The sequence below is a fragment of the Crinia signifera genome, chromosome 19 (assembly GCF_055691185.1).
Source record: "Crinia signifera chromosome 19, ASM5569118v1, whole genome shotgun sequence".
NCBI lineage: Eukaryota > Metazoa > Chordata > Amphibia > Anura > Myobatrachidae > Crinia > Crinia signifera.
The window spans coordinates 103,211,823-103,223,443 of record NC_139226.1 but is presented as its reverse complement, the minus strand read 5'-3'; the positions used below and the strand labels follow the sequence as shown (position 1 = coordinate 103,223,443).

General features: G+C 45.5%; 1 protein-coding gene across 3 annotated transcripts in view; it reads left to right on the top strand.

Moving 5' to 3' along the window:
- Nucleotides 1-2,897: 2,897 nt before the first annotated feature.
- Nucleotides 2,898-11,621, top strand: part of ARHGEF12 (Rho guanine nucleotide exchange factor 12) — a 180,959-nt gene continuing 172,235 nt past the window's right edge. For all 3 annotated transcript variants that reach the window (XM_083163061.1, XM_083163060.1, XM_083163059.1), the window contains exon 1: nt 2,898-3,169. In XM_083163061.1, coding sequence (XP_083019187.1) covers nt 3,138-3,169 — 32 coding nt within the window. In that variant the 5' untranslated portion in view covers nt 2,898-3,137. The remainder of the gene's footprint in view (nt 3,170-11,621) is intronic.

The window sequence follows — 11,621 nt, the reverse complement described above, 5'->3', positions numbered from 1 at the left end:
CTCTCTCCCTCATTAGTCTAGCAATCTCCCTAATTTCACCTAGCCTACATTAAGCTTAAATTTTTTGGGGGAAAAAGGAATGAGAGATAGAGACAGATACATTTACATTGAATCATCAGCACCATTTCCCAGCACTTTAGCAAGTATAGTATCTCTTACTGACTGCTTTGGTTACACTTGGCTATGAAATTTTAAAAGATTCCTCTCAGATGCAACAGTACACACCCACACTTCTAGGTGCCACAATCTCTCCATATATGGAACTACATACCTCCCAACAGTGTCCCGCGGCGAGGGGGGAGCTGTTGGGAGTCCCCCTGTCGGCTGCTGAGCAGCGGGGAATAAACGCTGTTCACATGCGCACAGCGTCTATTCCCGCAGCCAGGGGGCTGGGGGCATGGCTAGAGGCTCACAGCCTCAGGGTCATGCCCCCATAGCGTCAAAATGGGGGCGTGGCATCGCGGGAGAGCCGTGAGTATAGGCCATGCCCCTTTGATTAGGCCACGCCCCCCCGAAAAATCGTCCATCCCGCATCGCTCTACATGTAAGTTGGGAGGTATGGAACTAGACACGCCCTTTGGGTGGACATGACACGCCCCCTCAATGGGGCACTGTGCATAATTTTACTACTAACTATAATCTCCCTGAAACTAGTTTTCAAAATTAGGCAAGTAGGCATTATGCACAGCTGAACGAGCGAGGACACATATGTATATCCCTTTCAGGTACTTGTGGAGTATCACGGCTCCCACGACCTGCATCGTATGCAGATCGTATGCTAAAAATCGCATCGCATCGCATGTGGCATACGATGGCATACGATGCGATGCGATGTTTTACCGATTTATGACTATTTTAGCTCAAAAATCGTATGCCATCGCATAACATCGTATGCCATATGTAGTGGCATACGATGTCATACGATGCGATACGATGTTTTACCGATTTTTGAGCAAAAATGGTCAAAAATCGGTAAAACATCGGATAACATCGTATGCCATATGTAGTGGCATACGATGTCATACGATGCGATACGATGTTTTACCGATTTTTGAGCAAAAATGGTGAAAAATCGGTAAAACATCGTATAACATCGTATGCCATATGTAGTGGCATACGATGTCATATGATGCGATACGATGTTTTACCGATTTTTGAGTAAAAATGGTGAAAAATCTGTAAAACATCGCATGGCATCGTATGCCATCGATGCGATACGATGTTTTACCGATTTTTGAGCCATTTTAGCTCAAAAATCGTATGCGATCGCATCGGATGCCATACGATGGCATCCGATGCGATGCAATGGCACCCGATTTTGCACTGAAATGCATCAGAATGCATTGAAATGTGTATTAAAGTAGTGAAATGCCCCCAAATGCCATTTTTCATAGTGCACCACCCCCACTATCAACGTCAACCCGAAGCGTGGCGAGCGCAGCGAGCCCGCGAGGGGCGGCGGTACGCGTCCTACGACCTTTTCATACCCCCACTATCCACGTCGGCGTGGAGTCGAGAATAAAATAGTGTGGCGAGCGCAGCGAGCCACCGAGCCCGAAGCGTGGCGAGCGCAGCGAGCCCCGCGAGGGGACGCGTATACCTTCACAGCTATACGCGTCTCCTCGCGGGCTTTACAGGTATCCGCGTCCCCTCGCGGGGCTCGCTGCGCTCGCCACGCTTCGGGCACGGTGGCTCGCTGCGCTCGCCACACTATTCTATTCTCAACTCCACGACGACGTGGATAGTGGGGGTATGAAAAGGTCGTAGGACGCGTACCGCCGCCCCTCGCGGGCTCGCTGCGCTCGCCACGCTTCGGGTTCACGTTGATAGTGGGGGTGGTGCACTATGAAAAATGGCATTTGGGGGCATTTCACTACTTTAATACACATTTCAATGCATTCTGATGCATTTCAGTGCAAAATCGGGTGCCATCGCATCGCATCGGATGCCATCGTATGGCATCCGATGCGATCGCATACGATTTTTGAGCTAAAATGGCTCAAAAATCGGTAAAACATCGTATCGCATCGATGGCATACAATGCCATGCGATGTTTTACCGATTTTTCACCATTTTTGCTCAAAAATCGGTAAAACATCGTATCGCATCGTATGACATCGTATGCCACTACATATGGCATACGATGTTATCCGATGTTTTACCGATTTTTGACCATTTTTGCTCAAAAATTGGTAAAACATCGTATCGCATCGTATGACATCGTATGCCACTACATATGGCATAAGATGCCATGCGATGGCATACGATTTTTGAGCAAAAATGCTCAAAAATCGGTAAAACATCGTATCGCATCGTATGCCACTACATATGGCATACGATGCCATGCGATGGCATACGATTTTTGAGCAAAAATGGTCAAAAATCGGTAAAACATCGCATCGCATCGTATGCCACTACATATGGCATACGATGCCATACGATGGGAGCCGTGATACTCCACAAGTACCCCCTTTCATTTTCTTCTGTACTCCCTCATCCCTTCCTTGACTTTTATATTTTTAATCATGTTCTAATTTGAACTGTGCAACATAAGTAGCAGCCCATTAGAATGCTAAAACATTAATGCATGCTGTGAAGCTAACAGTGGAGCTAGCCATCACGGCTGTCTCTTATAGCTGACCTAAACACTTTATAACGCGAGACTTCGCCCATAGAGCTTCAGTGGAAACAGGACCAGTGTATGTAAAGGCTGCTATTACGTCCCACCGGTCGGCGCATGCGTAGCATAACCCCTATCGCACCGGGAGCGTTGCCACTTCCTATGAGCGAACGGCGCATGCGCCAGCTAAATCTCGCGTTTCTCTCAAGGGCTAGTGACGTGAGTTCCGTGCGCCTGCGCCGTGTGCAGGATGAGTCCCGGAGAGGTGCTGGCACGGAGCGCCACAGCAGCAGCAGCAGCGGAGTGCCGGCAGCAAGAGACGGGAAGGAGCCTTGTTTTGCTGAGCTGGAAAGTTTCGGTGTGCGGCCCCTACGTGTGGCGGAGCCTATGAGCCGCTGTTCGGGCTGCAGACCCCTCCGGTGGGACGGGCAGCTTCCCTGTGATGCTGCGGGACATTTAGCCGGAGTTACACCAACATGGTAGTTAGCTGAGGTGAGGACTATCCCGGAGGAGCCCAATGAGTGGCACACAGCCTGCGGCCTCGGACAGGTGAGTGTCAGTTCTGCAGCCAGGGTGGTTCCCGGCTGTAATGTCCTCTCCCTGCAGTGGCTGGGCTATGCCATATGTTATAATATAATATCCTGGATGCTGGGAGCAGTTGTTCTCTCTGTCTGCTGTGCTGCTATGGGAAAACATTGCCCTATTGCTGCAGGACAGGCCTGACCCCTCTTACCCAAACTTTCTGCTGCCCAGTGTTATGTCTCTGGCTTCATGCCCATGGTTCTGTTATTATTCCTGCCAGTCTGTAGTGCACGTTGTAATTTACTGCAGATGTTCTGACAAGTGTCCGTTGCACCCCACCTGTGGCGCCGCTGTTTGCCGGGGCTCCCCCACCTGTGGCGCCGCTGTTTGCCGGGGCTCCCCCACCTGTGGCGCCGCTGTTTGCCGGGGCTCCCCCACCTGTGGCGCCGCTGTTTGCCGGGGCTCCCCCACCTGTGGCGCCGCTGTTTGCCGGGGCTCCCCCACCTGTGGCTCCGCTGTTTGCCGGGGCTCCCCCACCTGTGGCTCCGCTGTTTGCCGGGGCTCCCCCACCTGTGGCTCCGCTGTTTGCCGGGTCTCCCCCACCTGTGGCGCCGCTGTTTGCCGGGGCTCCCCCACCTGTGGCGCCGCTGTTTGCCGGGGCTCCCCCACCTGTGGCACCGGTTCCTAGCCGGGGCTCCCCCAGCTGTGGCGCCAGGGCTCCCCCACCTGTGGCGCCGGTGCTTACCGGGGCTCCCCCACCTGTGGTGCCGGTGCTTGCTTACTCAGCTCACTGTGCTGCCACTTACTCGCCACACATAGTGCCACTGCTTACTCTGCTCCTTACTTGGCACATTGCTGGGCCCAGTGTTCACCAAGGTATCAGAACAGTGTGTATGTTTATTATGCATTGTCATGAGAATTTCTAAATATACATTTTTTGATCTCTTGTAATTTCCAAAGGCTGCGTTTAATATTTTATGTATGTATCACTTTTATTTGTTATTACATTTATAAATATTTAATTTGCTGCATTAGTTTTGCAGGAATAAATGTGGGTATTCTTATGTCTGAGAGATATAACAATATTATTGCATCCCAAAGCCAAACAATTATCTCAGCATTTTTCCATGTTCGTTTGAACACTGGCGCTTCTGTTACATTGGGGTCTGTGACTTCTAGTTTTTCTTACTGCTGGAATGAGATTTTCAGGGCAGATTGACTTGGGGCCACATCTATTGCTGGATGTTTAAATACATTTAAAGTTAAAGTAAGTCACTGTTAAAAAATAGGACAATTTCCCTTTTTAAATCTTATGTGCTGGAAAACATTGGAAAGTTTCTGAAGCTGTTCTTTAGTGAAATAAGCAAATATTTACCAAGCAACAGCTTGCATCTTGGCGGATTTGACCAATAATTTTAAAACCTCAATGATATTAAAAGCAAGAACACAGTAAGAAACATGCTTCTGAAATTTCTATTTTATGACCAACAATCCAATTTACCAGATATTGAAAAAGGGGTAGTAATATTTTACAAAAAAATGGGGACGATATATAGAAACTCTAGAACAGGACCTGAGGGGCCAGATATTGAAAATGTTAAAAAACACGGAATGGGTTCTGAAAACATCTTCTATTTAATAAATGAATGCCTGAATAGATTGCCACTAACTGGAGGAGAGTTGGAGATTTCCTAAAATGCAATATGTCATAGTTTTCTTCACCAACGAAAAAGGTTTTAAGATTAACAGACACTTCTAACCCCCCCCCCCCTCCCCATCCATCATACCCTACAACAGTGGTTCCCAAACTGTGTGCCGTGGCACCCTGGGGTGCCTTGGAGGACTTGCAGGGGTGCCCTGGGATGGTGGCCCAGGACCAATTCAAGTTATTTATGTCCAATATAATAGTCAAATTGTTGACAAACAGTAAGTAAGTAAGTATAATTTATATAGCGCACTTTCTCCAGCAGGACTCAAGGCGCTTACAGACATTAAAAAACAATGCACATAATACAGAGGATGTTGGTGGTACAGTAACAGACATGTCACAGACAAAAGAAACCCCTGAGCACACAGAACAGAAGGGAATCCTGTCAATTACCACATAACTGATCCTAAGGATGAGATATAAACACAATTTATTTAACTTAATATTTGTTTCTAACTTTCTCAATGAGAAACCTTTAGCCTAGGGGTGCCGCAAAATAATTCTGATGCTACGGGGTGCCGTGATTCAAAAAAGTTTGGGAACCCCTGCCCTACAACTTCGTAATGTACTACCCTTCCCCCCCCACGTTTTGTGTCTTTTATGTTTATCTGTTATGGATACATATATAAACTATGAAAAGGGTTTTCTGAGGACCACATGGTCAACCAAATGGCCTCAAACTCACTGGACTTATTAAGGATACCCTTATTGACCAGGATCTGGTCACAGACGTACGGATTGACATCCCCACCTACTTTCGGTACAAGGTGACTGGACTACCACAACTTTACTTCAGCTTATTCTGACCTGTCGTCTTTAGCTAGGGCCAATTATTGTACTTAGCTGATTTGGATAGGAGGAGATTTGCCTACCATGATGGCTCCTTATTGTTGTCATTTGCTTATCCATTGAAAATCAATAAACAGATGTTACAAAGCATGAACACAGTATCAGGGTTCAAAAATACTCGCTATAGCGAGTATTTTACCCACTTTGGAGCACCAGGGACTCCTTTTTTATGAATGGCTGGGTCCCCTGGGACCCGCTCCGCCCATTTCGGCGTACACGCCGTGTTAATATGTGTGACAAGGGCAGAGGGATCGGTTCCCCCTCAGTTGTGATGCGACCGTGGAGAAGACACAGCGTGACTTACGGCTGCTTCACACATCTGCTGGGCGCGAAAATGAAAGGGTCCCTTGTCACCGCGGAGTCTTAGGCAGCAGTGCACGGAAGCCGCGTAAGCTGGCTCCTGCACTGTGCCTCATCAACAGACGGCTGGAGCCAACACTAGAAGCAGCTGCTCAGTAGGGGAACAGAGCTGCGGCTGGTGTGAGGACGGAGCACGAGAAACTGAAACCAGCATTGGGGGCCAGAACCAGGGAGGTGTGACCGTGATGACGGAGCAGACCCGGGCAGGAAGTATAGGTAAGAGGGGTGCGTGGTCCATTTAGCAGGCTGCTTGGCTGTGTCATGTAAGGGGATTTATTGCTAGCAGGACTCGGGCTGCAGACTTCCCTCCTCCTCTCCTACCTCGCGGTGCTGCTCTCTTGTGTGTCACTGTCACCTCCTCCAGGCTCTGAGTGATGGCTGTTAATGGCCCACTTGTCCCCTCCTCCCCTCACTGCACGGCTGGCAGAGAGGCTGCAGCTCGCCAATTTACTCTTAACAGGCAGAGCTGCCTGTAGGAGAGGAGCCTATAGACTCTGCTGGGATTTCACTAACCCTATCCCTCCTGTTCCTGCTGCCATTACTTTTAATTTTGTTCTAGAAACAATGGACAGGGGCAGAATCCTGATTGGTGCAGCACAGGTGTCCCTATTCCGACATTATGCCTTTTTCCAGTATATGTGTATCTTGCTTTATATGAGTGGGCAAATTGCCAATTGATACCCCCCCCACCCAATAGCCACAGTTTTGGGGTGCCCAAATCTATGTTTGCTTACCCCCCAAAAAAATAGGCTCAGGCTGGCCCTTGTCTCAGGGTATATGCCATATGGAGGAGAGAGGAGGCTTCTGTATGTGCCATGTTGGGGAAGGGGAGAGGAGGCTCTATTCCGTTGGGACCCAGAAAAGGTCAAGTAGGACCCCGATTTTTGTAAGTGAGGGGTCCCAGGGACCCATCATTTTTGGGAGTTTTCGCGATCACTGCAGGATGTTTTACTTTTAATGTAGTCGTCAATTTAAAGGGTCCTCCACAAGTACCGTCCAACCCACTGAAAAGCAAGCCACCACTTATTAAATTGTCTCCATATTTGGGAAATCGATGTATTATTATTGATTATTTATATGGTGCCAATAGGGTTCTGCAGCAATCTTACAATATATAGATGCACAATAAACAAAACAAGAAAACAACAACTTTAAAGTACATGGTAAATAAAGCTTGTTGCATCAGAGCCTTTGAAAGGAGCATGGAGTAAAAAATAGTTTTGATAGGAAAATGAGGAGAGAGGTGCCTGCTCGTGAAAGCTTACATTCTAAGGGGGGGGGGGGGGTGTAGAAGTGATGCATAAGGGACCTTATTCTGGTCTGTTTATAGGTTTCTGTGCATGTGCTTGGTGCATGCGACCACTTTGTGCACCCAACCTTGCGGGGCTGGAATTTGGGGGTGGCTATGGGACAGCGGGCTGGTCCATTAGCATATCAGAACACCCAGCGTTTCATGGGCGTTCTCATAAAAATGCGGATGTGACAGACAAGCTAAGGGGTGGGCAGCTGACATCACTGGATACCCCCCAAGGAGTAGAAATTAGCATAAACAGAAAGTTATGTGATGGTCCACGAAGTGCCTTCTGAACGCAGGTATCTTGCAGCCACCATTGACAAATTTTTTTATTTTTGTACTCCATAGATGTGAGTAGGATAGTAGCTAATGGAGTTCTTGGCAATGTGCTCAGGAATATCCTTTTCCCAGAGAATTTTTTAAAAAAGAGAGAAAATTTGTGAGATTTAGGGGGTATTCAATCTGTTTCCCACAGTTGGAAAATCAGCACTTCTCAGATATTTCCGGTTGAAATTTCATTCGACCTATTCATTCCAAGTGCAGATTATTATTATTATTATTTTTGGGGACTGATGGAAAAACCTTCCGGGACGGAAAACACATGGCTATGCTCATTACTGGCCGATCCACTTGTTTTCGTAAAAAAACAACTGATGTTTTCGACTATTTTCCGTGTTTGCAGATTCCAAAAAGTCGAGAACTGCTGCATTGGATAAGGAGGTCCAGATTTTTCGACTAGTGCCAAAATTCGGAAACAATTGAATACCCCTCTTAAGCAAAGTTCTGTTCATGCAACTGTCCTGATGGAAGTTCAGATACCATTTATAATTGAATTGTCTCCATACAGTATAGTGATGATAGTAAATGTTATGGTCAAACAAGTTACTATGCTGCCAGGTACATAGAAAGTAATCGCTAAAGATTTAATCAGACTGTGCAATTCTTGTTATGCAAACACTATGGGGGTATTTATATAATTTGTTTTTGCATGCTAGGTCACCCATCCCTTTTACATGGTGGGATATTAAATGGATCTGCCGTTAAGCGCCCATTGTTTTTTTGTGGATGTCATGCCCTAATAGACCAGCTTTAGGCACATAAAGTAGCTGAACCCATCCAAATCAGTGGTTCCACTCTTTCACATCCTTCACATAAGTATATTGGATTGTGCAGGAATCACAAGTGAGCTTTGCAAGGAAATGAGACACTGCGGCTAATTGAAACCCCCAAAAGACACCCCACCCCCCCCCCCCAAGATGGACTGCAGTATATCATAAGCACGATTGCAATGGCTAAATAGTTGTAGTTGTTATTTATTTACTACTTTGGAGGGTATCCAATTAGCTGTAATAACGCAAATCCGTGACCTCAGGTAAAGTTATCACACTTATCGCCTGAAAAAAAACTCTTATCGCGGGTACACACTATCCTGTCTGTTGACCTATCTTATTAGAAAATCTTGAAAATTTGCCAACCAGTGAAAATAGATAAATCATCCTGTACCCCCCAAAATGTCAAAAAGTAATATAAGCTAACGGTATAGAAGTATATAAGAGGGCATAATATAAAGATTTGGGGGACTTAAAATGTGTTAAATGGCTGCGTTCTTTAAAAAAAAAAAAAATTGGGTAAAAAAGATTAATGGCAAGTTATTTTTTGGTGTAAAGTACTGTAAATGCTCTCATACAATTTGGAGTACAAGAAAATGGGTATAAATATATAATTGGGTCAATTAACGGCACTTTCAAAAACATTGACCAAAACAACCGATTATTCCCACCTGCAAGCCTAAATAGCTTTGCACTCTTTCGCCCCAAAACTTCCATTTCAAAAATAAATTAAGAACTTGAAAGTTCCTAAGTAGTCATTACGAGGGGCGTCCTAGGGGTTCTGAACCATGTCTCCATATTTTTACCCAAAAAAAGGATTTCCCCCAATTTTTACCTGCCCAGAGTAAGTTAAGAGAGAGAAATATGTGATAAAAGCCTTGGGAGCATTATCGCATGGGAACAACTGGATAGCTGCAATAAAGCGGGGCGCAAAAAAAGCTGCTCTTTTTACTGCATTAATTTCTTAGTCTCGGAGCAGATATGTGTTTATCACGAATGTACTTACATTCCTTAACTGATGTTTTCCCTACTACACCTAGTGGGAGTTTGTTCTGCGCAAATGCTGCAGTTTCCTATATCCGCATCTTACAGAACAAGTACACAAGTGTATCCTAAACAGTTACTGTAGCGTTGGTAAAAGGTGTACGTCATTTTATTATGCTAGACCCTGGTTTGTTGTGAAGTTAGAAATCCGCATTAGCAGTTCTGCTCATTTGCTATCGCAATACATTTTAGGGCCTGGTTTCAGATCTGGTCTACAAATGGATTCCAAAATAATTGCTGATTGCATTCCATCTGCAAATCCATTCATAGCTTACTGGCCATTGAATGATTTCCCCAGTCTGTGCAAGTGTGCGCAACCCTCACCCTTCCCCAACTGTACAACAGAGACTGGTGGTTCGAGACCGGAGCAAACTTCACACACACTCCCATAAAATGGCAGGCGCGCCTGCTTTTTTTTTCTGACCCCGACCGGTTACTACCCCAAACACTGTCTTGCGTAAAAAATAATTGTTGCTTTATGGCCTCACATGCGCACTACGATTTGTACACGTGCAGTCGTTCGATGAATTCACGCAACAGCGATAAGGTCTGAATGATCATACTATTAGAATGTTTAACATTGATATCGAATTGGAGCACAATGCATCTAGTGTTGCATAGTGGGGGATTCAACTCTTTTAGGCACATTGGTGGAACAATTCAGTTGGTTTGGCACCCAATAATTAAAGAACTTTTCAGCGCCAAATAGACCGGATTTAGCTGCTTTACGTCATAAATCCCTGTTCTCATGCCCTAACAGACTTTTTGACACATTTCTGCTCGCCGCATCGACAGGCTGCAGGACAGAAATGTATGTGCCCGCATCACTACCACTTACTTAGAGCAACAATTGAATTACTCAATCAGGTGCCCATTGATCAGCTCTGTGCATAAAACAATTGAAATACCAAGCATGGAATACCAGATACGTTGTCATACTTGCGTATGCATTGTAACACACATATGCCTTCCTTAGTGTTAAAAACAAAACCTTGAAGCCGGTCGTATGGTTTATGGGTTCTCTGGAGCTGGTACTGTTAAGTAAATGTAAATATTATTTCTAATCTGTTGAATTGTGTGAGTTTTTAGCTTTGTACTGCCAGCAACCTAAAGAAAATCCGTGCATTTTCCATCTAGTTTTATGAGAAGTCCGATGTAAAAACACTTCGTAATAATTACATGCTTGTTTCAATAATTCTATCTCTGTAAATCCAAACCATTGATGGCATGGCCCCATAATGCATTATACCTTAGGAATCAGGGTGATTGTTCTTACTCACAGCCCCCTCTTCTGTTAATACACAGAGCTGCGCAGAGATCTAATGCATTCCGTGTCAAATAGGTTCCGCACATTATCATATGTTATTTATAGTGTGGCACAAGGTTGATGGATTGAATACATCAATATACATAGAGGCGATTTCAGCCCCATTGCTAAATGATGTGTCTAGATGGAGCACTGTTCGCTCCATGTGTATAGGACAGCACGTGTGTCCTGTCCTATTGCCTGCTGGGAAAACCAGTGCTCAGCACACAGCACTGCCGGATATACCGCAATGTGTGCCGAGTGATCGGGCTTAAGCCCATTGGCTCAGCAGGCAGCACGAGCCCCCACGTCTGTATTATTTATTTTATATACATTTATAACCGTTTCTTATATAGCGCACACATATTCTGCAGCACTTTACATACAGCTAAACAATCACATCAGTCCCTGCCCCATTGGAGCTTACAATCTATATTCCCTACCACATGTACACGCGCACACATTCACTCTAGGGTTAATTTTGTTGGAAGCCAATTAGCCCACCAGTATATTTTTGGAATGTGGGAGGGAACCACGGGGAGAATATACAAACTCCGCACTGTTGCAGCCATGGTGGGTATAGAACCCATGACCTCAGCGCTGTTGGGCAGTAATGCTAACCATTACACCATCTGTATCCCTCTAAAGCTTCTAAAAATGAAAAGCCCACAGCAACCAATCAGAATCTGTCTATTATTGTGTTGGATGCAATAGAGAAATGGTAGACAGAATCTGGTTGCTATGGGCAACATCCTCTTTTTATTTTTAGAGGCTTTAGTAAACTTTCCTTTTATATTTTTAAAGCAGGT